The sequence below is a fragment of the Lolium rigidum genome, chromosome 3 (assembly GCF_022539505.1).
Source record: "Lolium rigidum isolate FL_2022 chromosome 3, APGP_CSIRO_Lrig_0.1, whole genome shotgun sequence".
In the NCBI taxonomy this organism is placed as follows: Eukaryota; Viridiplantae; Streptophyta; class Magnoliopsida; order Poales; family Poaceae; genus Lolium; species Lolium rigidum.
This window is the reverse complement of record NC_061510.1, coordinates 321,828,150-321,846,608: the sequence shown is the minus strand read 5'-3', so window position 1 is coordinate 321,846,608 and position 18,459 is coordinate 321,828,150. Positions and strand designations below refer to the sequence as shown.

The 18,459-nt window shown below is 52.1% G+C and overlaps 1 protein-coding gene across 1 annotated transcript; it reads left to right on the top strand.

The window, feature by feature from the left end:
- The first annotated feature begins 14,264 nt into the window (after positions 1 to 14,264).
- Positions 14,265 to 17,833, top strand: LOC124699967 (protein CDC73 homolog). The gene is made up of 4 exons (XM_047232178.1): positions 14,265 to 15,222; positions 16,125 to 16,207; positions 16,309 to 16,429; positions 17,412 to 17,833. The coding sequence occupies exons 1-3, from the start codon at positions 14,268 to 14,270 to the stop codon at positions 16,396 to 16,398; spliced, it is 1,128 nt and encodes a 375-aa protein (XP_047088134.1). The 5' UTR covers positions 14,265 to 14,267; the 3' UTR covers positions 16,399 to 16,429; positions 17,412 to 17,833.
- Positions 17,834 to 18,459: the final 626 nt, after the last annotated feature.

The window sequence follows — 18,459 nt, the reverse complement described above, 5'->3', positions numbered from 1 at the left end:
GGTGGCAGCGATGTGTACCAACCGAAAGCCGATCCTGTGAGGGACTGTGAGAAGTACCTCACACGCAGCTCATCTGACGCTGAGATCATGCCCAGCTGTGCCAAATATCGGCTCATTCCTGAGTCCCAGCAATGTTTGAAGAAGGGACAGTTCCAGTGTTTGGCCATGTCGTCTTGCTCCTTTGACCTCCCTCTAGCGCGACGTTCGTACCCGTCGTCGCGGCCATTGTTCTGACGATACCCCCCGTCTGCATCAGACCGATGATTTCTTTGATCGTCTTCGCCGTAGCGGCGACGTCGGTCGTATGGCTGATCATATTTGCTGAGGAGATGCTCAGGTAATGGGCGTGGATGCCGAATGTTTCTCACCTCCTCCTCGGCCAGGTACCGTTTATTGTCGTCCTGGGGCCGGTCACGTGGAACGGCCTCGTCTTTCTCTTTGCCACGAGTGTGGCTGCTCTCCGCTTTGTCCGCGTCATGGCGAATCACGAACCCCGCCATATTGGCATCGAAAGAGAACCCTGGTTCTCTTATGGAGTGGCTGAGATCGATCGTGTTGACACCAGGCAACGGACGTGTGTCTCCATTGAGCTTGATGTCGTGCGAACGGACCTTCTCACAGGAGCCAACGAGTTCGGTTCCGAGGACCGCCTTGACCTTGTCGTGCTTCTTCTGGAGCTTGTCAGCCAAGTCCTCGCACTTGACCGGAATGCTTTCCGCCATCTCAGATGTAGATGGCGATGTGGTGGATGTTGAAGATTGTCCCACCGGGCGTGCCAGAATGTGTTGACGTCAGAAACCCACCGGCGGGCAGTGACTGGTCAACACCGTAGAGCCGGGAACAACTAGGGCTGCGGCTGGCCCCAATCCCTCAGAGCGACGGCCCGCAAAGCCTCCCCGGTCGCGCGCCGATGCAAATTGCAGGGCGTGCCACCCGACCTATACCTGGTCGGGAAGGTGTGGATGATGCCTCGCTTAGTTTCCTGCAGGGCACACACGTACACGTTAAATACGAGCCTCGATCGGCTCTCGAGTCATCCTGTGAATCGGCTCATGGAGCCGATCCACCCATGATTCGTCCAAGGTGGCCGAATATATGGTGGTCCTGCTTGATCAAGATAAAGCGTATGAGATCCACGACGATTTGGGGTTTTCACCGCATAATCGGATCATCCTACTCACGATTGGGCCTCGCGCTCACGCACGGTGATCGTAAGCCAGCCCTAGACAAGGCCTAAAAACCAACACTAGGTTGATCCTCGGAACATCCTGTCTAGGGGCAGCAAACTACACCCTACATGCCGCTGGATCCTCCAACCCTTTGTAAGGCCTAACTATTGCAGATATTAAACTAATCCTTGATGAATCAAGGAGCAATCGTAACGGATCAGATCTACCAAATAATGATCAAGCGGGGTGCCGCCCCTGCACCCATGATGAGGTACAAGGACGGCTAGATGCGCAAGGGTTGCACTACGACAGCATATGATACTAGGAACAATGCTAACCCTAACACATCTATGATAACTACGTCGCTCGCCATCAAAAAGGCTTCAGTACGAGCAACGCATGAACAACGTGGGCAGGCTCGTCTTGCCTAGATCGCGAGATGCGATCTAGGCAGCATGGTGCTTACCGGAGAAACCCTTGAGACGAAGGGGTTGGCGATGCGCCGAGATTGGTTTGTGGTGAACGTTGGTTGTTGTTTATTTCATAAACCCTAGATACATATTTATAGTCCAGGGGACTTTCTAATGTGGGCGTGCACCAAACCGTGCACGGGTAAAACTCTAACTTCTAAACTAAGATGCGATCTAATATGTTACAGATACATGGGCGTTTAGCCCAACTTGGTAAAAAAGGCCGATTCACGTATTTCTTCCATGTACAATCTTCACGTCCATCTTGATCGCGGCCCACCTCTAACTTGGTCAAATTCTGGTGATAACACATGCCCCCCTGGTTTTGGAAATGACATTTCCAAAATCATTACGCTTTTCCTTCGCCGGGTCATGTCGTGGCAGAGCGTAACCGTTGTAGTATCCTTCACCATGATGCCCCGCCTCCTCGCCTTCTCTCGCACGATTTGACGGTTCCGGCACCACGTCCTCGGAACCGCTTGGGCATTAAACTTCCACTATATCCCCTTTTATTTAACCACTCCGCACAGTTTATTTCTTCATCTCCTTCGCATTAGCACCCAAAAGCCCTCTCGCGCCACCATGTCCTCTTCTTCCTCCGCCTCATCGGGCTTTTCCACCGAGTCCTCCTCTTCCCGCGAGCCGACGCCGGAGTGGAACCCGAGCGGAGGTCCACGCGGCCAACACTCGCCGCGCCATCGAGGCCGGAAATGAGCCCGGCCATGATTTCTCTATCTGGTCAGAGGACGACAAGTCCCTGACTGATGGGGAGAGCGATCTCCGCTTCCTCGCCGACAAGGAAGCGGTGGAAGAAAGCGAGGATGATTGCTTCCCCTGGGATGGGGCCACCTCCGAGGAGGTGAAGGAGGAGGAAGAAGAGGACGACGACGACGACAGCTCCCCCGACGAGCCGCCGGCCAAGCGCCATTGCCCCTGGCCGGGGAATCCGAGTGACTTCGACAGGCGACGACGACGACGACGACGAGGAAGATGAGGACAATGAAGGTCCTACCGGCGGCCGCCGGAGCAGCGACGACGAGCCGGCCGAGGAGCAGCGCGACGGCGGCGATGACGGCGACGACGAGGGCAGCAATGGCCCGTAGATAGGGCCCTTAGCATAGGATCCGTAGAAGTAGACGGGGCAATGTACCCCCTTAGTAATCCCCTTGAGGGCAATCAGCTCTACCATGTAAGAAATCTCTCCTATTAATGAAGAACTTTTCCCCAATTTGATTTGCCGGTTCCTTCCGAGTTCGATTGAGCCGATTCCCTCTTCTACTGATCTTGCCGATTCGTTTCCTTTGCCAATGCGTGATGAGCCGATAGCACCGCATCGGTCCTTCAAAAATCCGCCCTTCCCTTCTTCAACTGATAATTTTCTATTCGGTAGATACTGCGGGATCTCCAGGAGAGCCCTTAAAATTCCCGCTACCGTTTTCAGCGGTCCTTTTCAGCGAGCGCTCATCATATTTGCGAAGAAGGTTGCGACGAAAGATCAGCCGATGGTGCCCCAATCGGCTCCTCCATAGAACATCTACCAGGCCCGTCGCCCCCCGAGTCTTTAGCCAAGGCAAAAACCAAAACGAGGACGTGCAAATCGGCGGAATGAGCCTAGGCTTGATCATGCAGAGCCAGCCGATTTGCACATAAATCGGCTTCCCAGAGCAGAAAGCCTTCAAGGTGAGCTGCCCCCCGAGTTTCTTCGGTCCGCTCTTAGCGCCTCGCTGGTCAGATCGGCTCCTTTCCTTTGGCGGATCTAATGCGATCCATCCTTGACCTGATCATGCAGATTGACCCTCTGATCGTACAGCTATTCCTCTTGAGTCGATGGCTGCGCATCGGCTACTTCTCAATTCTAAAGTCGATGCCCTTGCATCGGCTGTAATTTTTTTTTTAATTTTTTTTAGGCCGATTTGTGTGTCGGCCCCATATTTGGTAGTACTATCTCATATCCTCATGTTTTATCCACCTAGGTGCCCCCCCGAGCCGATTCTGTCAAGAGAATTGATGGTATCGGCTCTTCAGGTAGTCCCTGTTGGGCCAAACGCTGATCCCAGGTAGAATAGATGGTGAGGATAATTTCGGCCGATTGCTGGAATCGGCCTCCACATTGCTTGCTCGTGTGAAGGTCTTGTAATGTCCCTTCATAAATTTTGGAGGGCCGATCGCAAGGATCAGCCTCGCCACCTTTGCTTATTGACGTAGTCTTGCTACTCGTCCATGTCGGTGGATAAAACCAGCCCAATCTCCGATTTTATCACGTTGGAGCGCTTGCTGGTGTCCACCTCGGGTGCAACGTGTGATCGTGGAGGTCTACACTCCGCCGGACGAACGAGCACCATGTTCGTGCCAGCCGATGTTTCATCATCGGCTTTCCTTGCTTGGGGCGCCATTCTTTTCTTTGCGGCAGCCCCTCTTCATCCAGGGTCCTCCGGACCTTTGCAGCCAAATCAGGTCGTGCCTTCCTCGGCGTATGCAAGTATAACCTTTCGGCTTCCTCCGGACCGCGTAATCGCCGAACCCCGCGCTTTTGTGAATGGTCGAGACCATCGGGCACCATCTTGGACGGTGGCACCTGTCTTCTTCGTCTTCCTCCTCGTCTTCCGAATCCTCGAGATCTTCCAACGGAGGGGTCTCAAGCACGTCCGTTTTGTGGTGGGAGAGGCCCTAAGCGCTCGAACACGGACACGTTGGCTGTCTCCTTCTTTTTCTCGGTTGCATTCTGGCGCTTGCCGATTGTTGGTAATCGGCTCATTCCTGAATCCCAGCAGTGTCTGAAGAAGGGGCAGTCCCAATGTCTGCCCGTGTCGTCTTGCTCCCTTGCGTGGCGCTCCTGTCGCTCCTCATCGTGATTATGCCGACGATGCCTTCTGTCGTTTCTGGCCAAACGATCTCTTTCATCATCGTCGCCGTGTCGCCGGTGTTGGTCATACCGACTCACATACTTGTTGAGGAGGTGATCAGAGAGGGGTCGTTGATATCTTATGTTCTTCACTTCTCCCTCCGTGACGTAGCGCTTGCCATCTTGACGGAGCCGATCGCATGGAGCGGCCTCCTCTCGTGTCTTTGCTATGAGAGTAGCAGTCCTCATCCCCGCCCTTCTCAGAGTGGTGTCCAAGCTCTACCATGTTGACGCTGGCTGAGAAATCTGGCTGGCACCCTCCAAGGTGAGTAAGCTCCACCATGTTGACGGCGGGAAAGGGGTGTGTGTCGACCTTCATGGCGTATTGGTTAAAAATTAGTCGCCCATTTTCTATCGCCATTTGGATCTGCTGACGCCACACCCTGCAGTCGTTAGTGGTGTGGGTGAACGTGTTATGCCACTTGCAGTATGGCTTTCCGTTCAGCTCTTGCACTGTAGGGACCTTGTGGCCTTCGGGTATCTTTATGTGCTTCTCCGCGAGTAAGAGATCGAAAATCTGCTCGGTTTTCGTCACGTCGAAGTCGAACCCTCTTGGAGGCCCTGGTGGCTTCACCCATTTGCAGGTTACTCGGGCCTCGCCGCTCGAGTCCACTCGGCCACTCGCGACCTCTTGTTCTCCCGTAGCACCTTCATCTTCGCCTGCGTCAACCATGGTCACCACGCGCTTGAATTTGTCCCGGTAGACATCCGGGTGACGCCGTTCATACGCCGACGCCTTCGCACCATGTGTGCTAATGACGGGTAGTCCGCTTGGGAGGCCACGTCCTTGATCGATGATGATAGACCCACCACCGCCAACTCGATCGCTTCTTTTTCGCTCACGTGAACCGAATAGCATCGGTTCCTAACGGTCCCGAAGCGCTGGATGTATTCCGCCACTCGTTTCCCCGCGCTTCGTCGTACTTGTGCCAAATCGGCAATGCCAGCCTCGGAAGCCTCCGAGTGATACTCGCTCATGGAACCGTTCTTCCAACCGCTTCCAAGTCCGGACCGAGTTCGGTGGCAGCGATGTGTACCAACCGAAAGCCGATCCTGTGAGGGACTGTGAGAAGTACCTCACACGCAGCTCATCTGACGCTGAGATCATGCCCAGCTGTGCCAAATATCGGCTCATTCCTGAGTCCCAGCAATGTTTGAAGAAGGGACAGTTCCAGTGTTTGTCCATGTCGTCTTGCTCCTTTGACCTCCCTCTAGCGCGACGTTCGTACCCGTCGTCGCGGCCGTTGTTCCGACGATACCCCCGTCTGCATCAGACCGATGATTTCTTTGATCGTCTTCGCCGTAGCGGCGACGCTCTGGCCGTATGGCTGTTCATATTTGCTGAGGAGATGCTCGGGCAATGGGCGTGGATGCCGTATGTTTCCCACCTCCTCCTCGGCCAGGTACCGTTTATTGTCGTCCCGGGGCCGGTCACGTGGAACGGCCTCGTCTTTCTCTTTGCCACGAGTGTGGCTGCTCTCTGCTTTGTCCGCGTCATGGCGAATCACGAACCCCGCCATATTGGCATCGAAAGAGAACCCTGGTTCTCTTATGGAGTGGCTGAGATCGATCGTGTTGACACCAGGCAACGGACGTGTGTCTCCATTGAGCTTGATGTCGTGCGAACGGACCTTCTCACAGGAGCCAACGAGTTCGGTTCCGAGGACCGCCTTGACCTTGTCGTGCTTCTTCTGGAGCTTGTCAGCCAAGTCCTCGCACTTGACCGGAATGCTTTCCGCCATCTCGGATGTAGATGGCGATGTGGTGGATGTTGAAGATTGTCCCACCGGGCGTGCCCGAATGTGTTGACGTCGAAACCCACCGGCGGGCAGTGGATCGGGTCAACACCGTAGAGCCGGAACAACTAGGGCTGCGGCTGGCCCCAATCCCTCGGAGCGACGGCCCGCAAAGCCTCCCCGGTCGCGCGCCGATGCAAATTGCAAGGGCGTGCCACCCGACCTATACCCGGTCGGAAGGTGTGGATGATGCCTCGCTTAGTTTCCTGCAGGGCACACACGTACACGTCAAATACGAGCCTCGATCGGCTCTCGAGTCATCCCGTGAATCGGCTCATGGAGCCGATCCACCCATGATTCGTCCAAGGTGGCCGAATATATGGTGGTCCCGCTTGATCAAGATAAAGCGTATGAGATCCACGACGATTTGGGGTTTTCACCGCATAATCGGATCATCCTACTCACGATTGGGCCTCGCGCTCACGCACGGTGATCGTAAGCCAGCCCTAGACAAGGCCTAAAAACCAACACTAGGTTGATCCTCGGAACATCCCGTCTAGGGGCAGCAAACTACACCCTACATGCCGCCGGATCCTCCAACCCTTTGTAAGGCCTAACTATTGCGGATATTAAACTAATCCTTGATGAATCAAGGAGCAATCGTAACGGATCGGATCTACCAAATAATGATCAAGCGGGGTGCCGCCCCGCACCCATGATGAGGTACAAGGACGGCTAGATGCGCAAGGGTTGCACTACGACAACATATGATACTAGGAACAATGCTAACCCTAACACATCTATGATAACTACGTCGCTCGCCATCAAAAAGGCTTCGATACGAGCAACGCATGAACAACGTGGGCAAGCTCGTGCTGCCTAGATCGCGAGATGCGATCTAGGCGGCATGGTGCTTACCGGAGAAACCCTTGAGACGAAGGGGTTGGCGATGCGCCGAGATTGGTTTGTGGTGAACGTTGGTTGTTGTTTATTTCATAAACCCTAGATACATATTTATAGTCCAGGGGACTTTCTAATGTGGGCGTGCACCAAACCGTGCACGGGTAAAACTCTAACTTCTAAACTAAGATGCGATCTAATATGTTACAGATACATGGGTAGTTTAGCCCAACTTGGTAAAAAAGGCCGATTCACGTATTTCTTCCATGTACAATCTTCACGTCCATCTTGATCGCGGCCCACCTCTAACTTGGTCAAATTCTGGTGATAACACATGCCCCCCTGGTTTTGGAAATGACATTTCCAAAATCATTACGCTTTTCCTTCGCCGGGTCATGTCGTGGCAGAGCAGAACCGTTGTAGTATCCTTCACCATGATGCCCTGCCTCCTCGCCTTCTCTGCACGATTTGACGGTTCTGGCACCACGTCCTCGGAAACTGCTTGGGCATTAAACTTCCACTATATCCCCTTTTATTTAACCACTCCGCACAGCTTTATTCCTTCATCTCCTTCGCATTAGCACCCAAAAGCCCTCCTCGCGCCACCATGTCCTCTTCTTCCTCCGCCTCATCGGGCTTTTCCACCGAGTCCTCCTCTTCCCGCGAGCCGACGCCGGAGTGGAACCCGGCGGAGGTCCACGCGGCCAACACTCGCCGCGCCATCGAGGCCGGAAATGAGCCCAGCCATGATTTCTCTATCTGGTCAGAGGACGACAAGTCCCTGACTGATGGGGAGAGCGATCTCCGCTTCCTCGCCGACAAGGAAGCGGTGGAAGAAAGCGAGGATGATTGCTTCCCCTGGGATGGGGCCACCTCCGAGGAGGTGAAGGAGGAGGAAGAAGAGGACGACGACGACGACGGCTCCCCGACGAGCCGCCGGCCAAGCGCCATTGCCCCCGGCCGGGGAATCCGAGTGACTTCGACGGCGACGACGACGACGACGACGAGGAAGATGAGGACAATGAAGGTCCTGCCGGCGGCCGCCGGAGCAGCGACGACGAGCCGGCCGGGAGCAGCGCCGACAGCGGCGATGACGGCGACGACGAGGGCAGCAATGGCCCGTAGATAGGGCCCTTAGCATAGGATCCGTAGAAGTAGACGGGGCAATGTACCCCCTTAGTAATCCCCCTTGAGGGCAATCAGCTCTACCATGTAAGAAATCTCTCCTATTAATGAAGAACTTTTCCCCAATTTGATTTGCCGGTTCCTTCCGAGTTCGATTGAGCCGATTCCCTCTTCTACTGATCTTGCCGATTCGTTTCCTTTGCCAATGCGTGATGAGCCGATAGCACCGCATCGGTCCTTCAAAAATCCGCCCTTCCCTTCTCCAACTGATAATTTTCTATTCGGTAGATACTGCGGGATCTCCAGGAGAGCCCTTAAAATTCCCGCTACCGTTTTCAGCGGTCCTTTTCAGCGAGCGCTCATCATATTTGCGAAGAAGGTTGCGACGAAAGATCAGCCGATGGTGCCCCAATCGGCTCCTCCATAGAACATCTACTGTGCCCGTCGCCCCCCGAGTCTTTAGCCAAGGCAAAAACCAAAACGAGGACGTGCAAATCGGCGGAATGAGCCTAGGCTTGATCATGCAGAGCCAGCCGATTTGCACATAAATCGGCTTCCCAGAGCAGAAAGCCTTCAAGGTGAGCTGCCCCCCGAGTTTCTTCGGTCCGCTCTTAGCGCCCTGCTGGTCAGATCGGCTCCTTTCCTTTGGCGGATCTAATGCGATCCATCCTTGACCTGATCATGCAGATTGACCCTCTGATCGTACAGCTATTCCTCTTGAGTCGATGGCTGCGCATCGGCTACTTCTCAATTCTAAAGTCGATGCCCTTGCATCGGCTGTAATTTTTTTTTTTTTAAAATTTTTTAGGCCGATTTGTGTGTCGGCCCCATATTTGGTAGTACTATCTCATATCCTCATGTTTTATCCACCTAGGTGCCCCCCCGAGCCGATTCTGTCAAGAGAATTGATGGTATCGGCTCTTCGAGTAGTCCCCGTTGGGCCAAACGCTGATCCCGGGTAGAATAGATGGTGAGGATAATTTCGGCCGATTGCCGGAATCGGCCTCCACATTGCTTGCTCGGTGAAGGTCTTGTAATGTCCCTTCATAAATTTTGGAGGGCCGATCGCAAGGATCAGCCTCGCCACCTTTGCTTATTGACGTAGTCTTGCTACTCGTCCATGTCGGTGGATAAAACCAGCCCAATCTCCGATTTTATCACGTTGGAGCGCTTGCTGGTGTCCACCTCGGGTGCAACGTGTGATCGTGGAGGTCTACACTCCGCCGGACGAACGAGCACCATGTTCGTGCCAGCCGATGTTTCATCATCGGCTTTCCTTTGCTTGGGGCGCCATTCTTTTCTTTGCGGCAGCCCCTCTTCATCCAGGGTCCTCTCGGACCTTTGCGGCCAAATCAGGTCGTGCCTTCCTCGGCGTATGCAAGTATAACCTTTCGGCTTCCTCCGGACCGCGTAATCGCCGAACCCTCGCGCTTTTGTGAATGGCTGAGACCATCGGGGCACCATCTTGGACGGTGGCACCTGTCTTCTTCGTCTTCCTCCTCGTCTTCCGAATCCTCGAGATCTTCCAACGAGAGGGGTCTCGAGCACGTCTGTTTTGTGGTGGGAGAGGCCCTAAGCGCTCGAACACGTACACGTTGGTCGTCTCCTTCTTTTTCCGGTTGCATTCGGGCGGTTGCCGATTGTTGGTAATCGGCTCATTCCCGAATCCCAGCAAGTGTTCGAAGAAGGGGCAGTCCCAATGTCTGCCCGTGTCGTCTTGCTCCCTTGCGTGGCGCTCCTGTCGCTCCTCATCGTGATTATGCCGACGATGCCTTCTGTCGTTTTTGGCCAAACGATCTCTTTCATCATTGTCGCCGTGTCGCCGGTGTTGGTCATACCGACTCACATACTTGTTGAGGAGGTGATCAGAGAGGGGTCGTTGATATCTTATGTTCTTCACTTCTCCCTCCGTGACGTAGCGCTTGCCATCTTGACGGAGCCGATCGCATGGAGCGGCCTCCTCTCGTGTCTTTGCTATGAGAGTAGCGGTCCTCATCCCCGCCCTTCTCGAGTGGTGTCCAAGCTCTACCATGTTGACGCCGGCTGAGAAATCTGGCTGGCACCCTCCGAGGTGAGTAAGCTCCACCATGTTGACGGCGGGAAAGGGGTGTGTGTCGACCTTCATGGCGTATTGGTTAAAAATTAGTCGCCCATTTTCTATCGCCATTTGGATCTGCCGACGCCACACCCCTGCAGTCGTTAGTGGTGTGGGTGAACGTGTTATGCCACTTGCGGTATGGCTTTCCGTTCAGCTCTTGCACCGTAGGGACCTTGTGGCCTTCGGGTATCTTTATGTGCTTCTCCGCGAGTAAGAGATCGAAAATCCGCTCGGTTTTCGTCACGTCGAAGTCGAACCCTCTTGGAGGCCCCGGTGGCTTCACCCATTTGCAGGTTACCGGGCCCGCCGCTCGAGTCCACTCGGCCACCGCGACCTCTTGTTCTCCCGTAGCACCTTCATCTTCGCCCGCGTCAACCATGGTCACCACGCGCTTGAATTTGTCCCGGTAGACATCCGGGTGACGCTCGTTCATACGCCGACGCCTTCCGCACCATGTGTGCTAATGACGGGTAGTCCGCTTGGGAGGCCACGTCCTTGATCGATGATGATAGACCCACCACCGCCAACTCGATCGCTTCTTTTCGCTCACGTGAACCGAATAGCATCGGTTCCTAACGGTCCTGAAGCGGCTGGATGTATTCCGCCACTCGTTTCCCCGCGCTTCGTCGTACTTGTGCCAAATCGGCAATGCCAGCCTCGGAAGCCTCCGAGTGATACTCGCTCATGGAACCGTTCTTCCAACCGCTTCCAAGTCCGGACCGAGTTCGGTGGCAGCGATGTGTACCAACCGAAAGCCGATCCTGTGAGGGACTGTGAGAAGTACCTCACACGCAGCTCATCTGACGCTGAGATCATGCCCAGCTGTGCCAAATATCGGCTCATTCCTGAGTCCCAGCAATGTTTGAAGAAGGGACAGTTCCAGTGTTTGGCCATGTCGTCTTGCTCCTTTGACCTCCCTCTAGCGCGACGTTCGTACCCGTCGTCGCGGCCGTTGTTCTGACGATACCCCCCGTCTGCATCAGACCGATGATTTCTTTGATCGTCTTCGCCGTAGCGGCGACGTCGGGCCGTATGGCTGATCATATTTGCTGAGGAGATGCTCAGGTAATGGGCGTGGATGCCGAATGTTTCTCACCTCCTCCTCGGCCAGGTACCGTTTATTGTCGTCCTGGGGCCGGTCACGTGGAACGGCCTCGTCTTTCTCTTTGCCACGAGTGTGGCTGCTCTCCGCTTTGTCCGTGTCATGGCGAATCACGAACCCCGCCATATTGGCATCGAAAGAGAACCCTGGTTCTCTTATGGAGTGGCTGAGATCGATCGTGTTGACACCGTGCAACGGACGTGTGTCTCCATTGAGCTTGATGCCGTGCGAACGGACCTTCTCACAGGAGCCAACGAGTTCGGTTCCGAGGACCGCCTTGACCTTGTCGTGCTTCTTCTGGAGCTTGTCAGCCAAGTCCTCGCACTTGACCGGAATGCTTTCCGCCATCTCAGATGTAGATGGCGATGTGGTGGATGTTGAAGATTGTCCCACCGGGCGTGCCAGAATGTGTTGACGTCAGAAACCCACCGGCGGGCGGTGGATCGGTCAACACCGTAGAGCCGGGAACAACTAGGGCTGCGGCTGGCCCCAATCCCTCGTAGCGACGGCCCGCAAAGCCTCCTCGGTCGCGCGCCGATGCAAATTGCAAGGGCGTGCCACCCGACCTATACCTGGTCGAGAAGGTGTGGATGATGCCTCGCTTAGTTTCCTGCAGGGCACACACGTACACGCTAAATACGAGCCTCGATCGGCTCTCGAGTCATCCCGTGAATCGGCTCATGGAGCCGATCCACCCATGATTCGTCCAAGGTGGCCGAATATATGGTGGTCCCGCTTGATCAAGATAAAGCGTATGAGATCCACGACGATTTGGGGTTTTCACCGCATAATCGGATCATCCTACTCACGATTGGGCCTCGCGCTCACGCACGGTGATCGTAAGCCAGCCCTAGACAAGGCCTAAAAACCAACACTAGGTTGATCCTCGGAACATCCTGTCTAGGGGCAGCAAACTACACCCTACATGCCGCTGGATCCTCCAACCCTTTGTAAGGCCTAACTATTGCAGATATTAAACTAATCCTTGATGAATCAAGGAGCAATCGTAACGGATCAGATCTACCAAATAATGATCAGCAGGGTGCCGCCCCGCACCCATGATGAGGTACAAGGACGGCTAGATGCGCAAGGGTTGCACTACGACAACATATGATACTAGGAACAATGCTAACCCTAACACATCTATGATAACTACGTCGCTCGCCATCAAAAAGGCTTCAGTACGAGCAACGCATGAACAACGTGGCAGGCTCGTGCTGCCTAGATCGCGAGATGCGATCTAGGCAGCATGGTGCTTACCGGAGAAACCCTTGAGACGAAGGGGTTGGCGATGCGCCGAGATTGGTTTGTGGTGAACGTTGGTTGTTGTTTATTTCATAAACCCTAGATACATATTTATAGTCCAGGGGACTTTCTAATGTGGGCGTGCACCAAACCGTGCACGGGTAAAACTCTAACTTCTAAACTAAGATGCGATCTAATATGTTACAGATACATGGGCAGTTTAGCCCAACTTGGTAAAAAAGGCCGATTCACGTATTTCTTCCATGTACAATCTTCACGTCCATCTTGATCGCGGCCCACCTCTAACTTGGTCAAATTCTGGTGATAACACCTTCACAGTGAAGAGGTATTGGCAAATCTCAATATTCCTTATGTTTTAATCGCTGGTGAGTTTCAGAGGGGGTGGACCACTCAAGCTGCAACCTTTAGGTTTTAGCCAGTATTTGATGTATATCACCAACATCTTCGTCTCGATAAATCCCATGTTTACTCTATGCTATGAATCCAATTCCATGTCCACGACCAGTTCCGCCTCCTCTTGAACTCCTAACCTTGCTCGCGAACCTAGATCATCCAGACGCCAATCATCAAACTTTAGAGCATTAATATCATAGATGACGGTTCCTTAAAAGTATGTCCATGCAGACCACAAACTTTGTACCATTGAAGGAGCTTTTCATAGCACACAACGAAATTTCCTCAGTCCTTCCCGAGAGATCGAAACAACTCTCTTCAAAGCGTTCTACACATCAATCTTCGAGTTCCAGGACAAAAATGGAGTGAATCTAACTCAAGCGATACAAACTCCCCATCCTTCCTCTATATATTTATTGCTAGAGCATGGTAGCTTTTTGTAGGTTATGGATTTGTATCTAGATCGACATGTGTTGTAACTCAATGGATGGCGGATTCATGAAGCCATCATAATCCTCCATCAGCGTTGCATTGTTTCTGAATGTCCATGGGTTACCCTGCATGCCTTCTCCACGAATCGCCTAAGAAGAAAAATTGTATCGCGTACATATTTGGTCGTAGAGCACGAAACCTCACCGCTTGCACCTGTCCCCATACCACTTGTGTGTTCTTGAAGATCCCGGTTGTGATCAGATATATGCACCCTCACTATCGCCAACTCCTCATCGGCAGGTCCAACTTCTACATCATGCGCTGCATCTCACTCCGAATCTGACACACAAACCTGGCTCCATCAGAATCCATTGTAGATTAGAAAAAGTCTGAACTCCAAAGTCGGCGAGAGAAGGCAAAACTCTAGACGGAAAAAAAGTATGTCAAACACTTTGTTTTGTCATGTGGTTTATTTAGAGTGAAAAGCAAGGGCAGTAGGTACCAAAATTCTGCCGAAGATAGCCCATGGGCCTAAACTGCGCACACTTGCCTAGCCATTTATCTTAATCCTCCGCTTAATGGGCTATCACGCTTAAAACCCCAAAATGCCCCACATCCGAGAACCAGATCCAGACAGGAAAACCCAAAACACCAAACCAAGCTAAGGCGTAGCCATGGATCCCCTCTCCGTGCTCCGGGAGTACGCCGGCCGCGGCGACCTGGACAAGATAATCTTCACCGGCGACGACATCCTCTTCGGCTCCGACTACTCCTTCCCCGCCAACGTCCCCACCGCCTTCGCCTCCAAGCAGTCCGGCCGCCCCTACCCGCTCTCCGCCGCCGTCTTCCTCGCCCAGCACAACGACCTCAAGCACACCGACTTCCTCCAGGCCGCCCGCCTCCGCCGCATCCCGCCCGTCTCCCTCCCGGACCGCAAGACCTTCCTCGACTTCCTCCAGTTCGGCCACAACACCCTCCCCACCGAGCCCCTCCTCCCGTCCTCCCTCCCGTCCTTCACCCAGGAGGCCCACCCGCCGCCGCCGCCAGAGGAGCCCGACGACGACGAGGCCTCCACCGCCCACGTCCGCGCCATCGAGCGCCCCCTCAAGGACCGCAACTCCATCCTCGACGCCCGCGGCCGCGACTTCCTCGCCATCTACCACGCCGTGCTGCGCCGCGAGGAGGAGCGCGTGCGCAACAAGGACAGCGCGCCGTCCGCGGGCCGGACCGAGCCCTCCGCGGCCGCGGCCGCCCTCGCGAACCCCAAGGCCGACAAGTCCCTCGGCGACGGGTTCGTGCCCATCATACTGGTGCCCAGCGCGTCGCAGACGCTGATTACGATCTACAACGTCAGGGACTTCCTCGAGGACTTCGTCTTCGTGCCCAGCGACGAGAAGGTGCGCGCGCTCAAGGGGAGCCCGAAGCCTGAGTGCGTGACGGTGCAGAAGAAGCATGTCCGCGGGGAGAGGGCCGGCGGAGCTGGGGGTCCGGTGGCGTTCGAGGTGAGGGACAAGCCGGCTTCGCTCAAGACCGACGATTGGGCGCGAGTGGTGGCCGTGTTTGTCCTAGGGAAGGAGTGGCAGTTCAAGGACTGGCCCTTCAAGGATCATGTAGACATCTTCAACAAGGGTGAGGATTTCTTGCTTAATTTTTTAGTGCTTTACTCTTTGTATATCTGCAATCTTGTATAAGTTGAACACATCAGTGGTTGAAGCAATTCAAGATTTCCTACCGAGGTTCAGGGAATTACCAAATCGTCCATCAACATTGCAGAGAGATAGGGTTGGGATACTAGTTTTTCGTATAGGTAGTAGTCTTAGAGTGCTTACTTTGTTATTCCAATTGGGTGGAAATTCTTGTTCTGCCATTGACATTGACTAAAGAGGAAGAAACAACTGTACTGTAGTGTTTAATGTCGCATCAGGTCACATTGCTGATGCTAGTTCTTTGTTAAAATGGGTATAACAGCATCAGGTCACATTACTGATGCTAGTTCATTGTTATAATGGGTATCATCTGTTGGTGTCAATACCATCGGTACAACAGCATGGGTTTTATTATGGGCAGGGGCCAAGTTCCCTAGTGTGGTTAAATACCACTGGGAAAATGAGTGAGCGGAGTTACTTGTTGGAAACTTGGAATGAGGGTACAACATTGGTGATAGAAACGGCATTTGGGGAGTATAACAGGTTGTTTCTCATTGCTTAATTGAGATGGATGCATAGTTACTGGCTATATAGGTTAGACTCACCCGTACAGATGGCAACTAACCTAATCATATATTAACAAATGGACTCAATATCTAATTAATAGGAACCTTTCTAACAATAGGATATTAATTCCAACTAATAGCATATTATAGGGTTAGCTGCACCCAATATCCCTATCCCTAACAACACGCTCCTAAGTAACTTGGTCAGAAATGGCAAAATACGTTTCATAATGCAGTGTGAATCTGTAGATTGCTCCATTTCTCATTCAGCCTGGAGTATCTGTACTATCTGTGGCCTAACCTCTTAAACTTGTTTCAGTTATTGGTTTCTTCGTACGCTTTGAAGATGATAGTGTGGATTCAGCGAAAGTGGTCAAACAGTGGAATGTGAAAATCATATCTGTGAGTCTGAGAGAAATCTTAGCTTGTTTTGGTTGCTGTAGCCAAATTCTATTTTCCTCTCACTGACTGCCGTCTGATTGTTTTACGGGCTTATGGTGCAGATAAGCAAAAATAAGAGGCATCAAGACAGACCAGCTGCTCTTGAGGTATGGGAGCGGCTGGAGGAATTTGTGCGGCGCACACTTAAGTGAACCGTTGTGTGTACTCTAACTGCATGATCTTGTAAGTTGTCTCTCTCATTTCTTATTTGATATGAAGACCTTGAATTACTGGTAAATTGGGCTATTAAGATAGGTTATAATGTGTTGTCTTAAATGATAATTTCTTCTCAGTAACCTTGGATATACACGTGCGTTCACTAATAATTCAATGTATAGGATAAATGGTCTACTACCTACGGACTTATATTTTATTAAACATTTGGTGACGTAGAGTCTAGTGTGGAGTCCTGCAGACAACTAAGACTAAAACTTCACATTGAATATGCATGATAATATGACATTGCTTGTTTAAATTAATTTTCTGAGCATACAAAGCCGTCTGTTGTGTTTAACTTCTTTTATTGTCATGTTCAATAAAGAAACATGTGATTCACGCTGGCAATTTTAGTGGTTGGCTTGTTTCTATTTGCTATATTAAATGTTGGATGAATTCTGAAATCGTATGAACTACTAGCATCCTGGAATTGTTCTTTTAATTGAGTTGGGATTACCATTTGGTAATGCTGAAGGATATTTAATTTTAATGTACCATTTTCTTGTTCAAATAAAAAATATACTCCCTCCGATCCATAATAAGTGTTGGGGTTTAGTTCAGACAGTTATTGTGGACTGGAGGGAATAACATTTTCAGTTCTACTATGCTGATGATAGGTTTGTCTTTATTGAAGTTAAACTGTTCCAACAGATTGCGGAAGTGATTCAGTAAAATAATTGAACTTATAATTTCACTATCTGGTTGGAAATTTTATGATCCGTCAGACATATTGTTGATAATGTGCTGGCCGTGGCAACTAGGCTAGGATATGTAATTGCGTCATCCTCATATTATTATTTGTTAACTGTTTGCTTTCTACCCTGCATTTGCTGAGCACATTAATCTTACCTGTTTCAAGTTAAGGATATACAGATTTTCAATGAATATTAGCAACTGTTTTCGATCGTCTCTGCCCTTATTAATATTATCTTCTCAATGTCGTTTTCAGACGCTGCTATAGACCTAAATATCATGTTGAGTGATGGAGAGGGACTTATGGCTGAGTTATCAAACAAGCAGAACAGCCGCCCCAAGATCCCAGCCTCATATTACATGGTGATGGTTGATGCGGAATGAGATGACCCATGAGGATTTGTAGCTGACGTGCATTTCGGTGACTAAGCTCTGTTGTAGCCTATTCAATCTAACATTTCAACTGCAGACTGATGATGTGGTGGTATGCAACTTAATGTGTAGCATTGTCGCAGATAATGTTGTCATGCACTTGGCTTTTCTTTCAAATTACTTGTGTGGAAATTGGAAAATGCTGGCACCTAAGGGTTATCCATCAAAGAAACTGTATTTGATTCAATTGCTGTATCCAACTTGGGCCATCAGGATTTTAACTCCAGAGCATTTGCTTTGCTTCAACACGGAGGCTGTATGTATTCATATAACAACATAGTATAGCACGGTGCGGTCTGAATCTACATTGTGTCGTATGGTACATCGGTATAGTATGGTACATCAGCACATTCTTTGTGGTATATAGGTAGTAGTATAGTGGCTAAGCAGGTTACACAAAGATGGCCGAAACATAAGCGAGAAGCACACTGATCAACACGGTGGCAGCGGCAGAGCTTCGTGCACCTGCTGCGTGCATCAATTCCGGGAACTTTGATGTACCCTGTGAATCTTTTGATCCAGCGCCTACCTTTCCTGTCGCTGTGGCAGCAGCAGGAGAGCTGTCCTCTGGCGCCGCATCTGCACCGGTGGACGATGTGGTGGCAGGCTCGGCGACCGGCGCCGCTGCAGGTGCTGTTGCAGCAGTCGGATCCAGTTGAGCCGCAGCTGGTACCGTGGCATTTGCGGTTGCCGGCGTCGAGTCATCCGGCGAAGTGCTTGCACCGAGGATATCTGCAGTCAAGTTTTCGTCAGTAGAAACATTGTGCAGTACAGAAGTAGTACTGTTGTAGGAGGTGACGCACCATCGCATGGGTCGGTGGGCAGGTTGCACACGTTGGGGATCATGCCCTGGACCTGGCCGAGGACCAGGC

Excerpts from the sequence above, each read along its gene's own strand:
- LOC124699967 (XM_047232178.1), top strand. The coding sequence starts at position 14,268 with ATGGATCCCCTCTCCGTGCTCCGGGAGTACGCCGGCCGCGGCGACCTG. Across the intron at positions 15,223-16,124 it reads TGTAGACATCTTCAACAAGG|TTATTGGTTTCTTCGTACGC; the intron begins GTGAGGATTTCT and ends AACTTGTTTCAG. Across the intron at positions 16,208-16,308 it reads GGAATGTGAAAATCATATCT|ATAAGCAAAAATAAGAGGCA; the intron begins GTGAGTCTGAGA and ends CTTATGGTGCAG.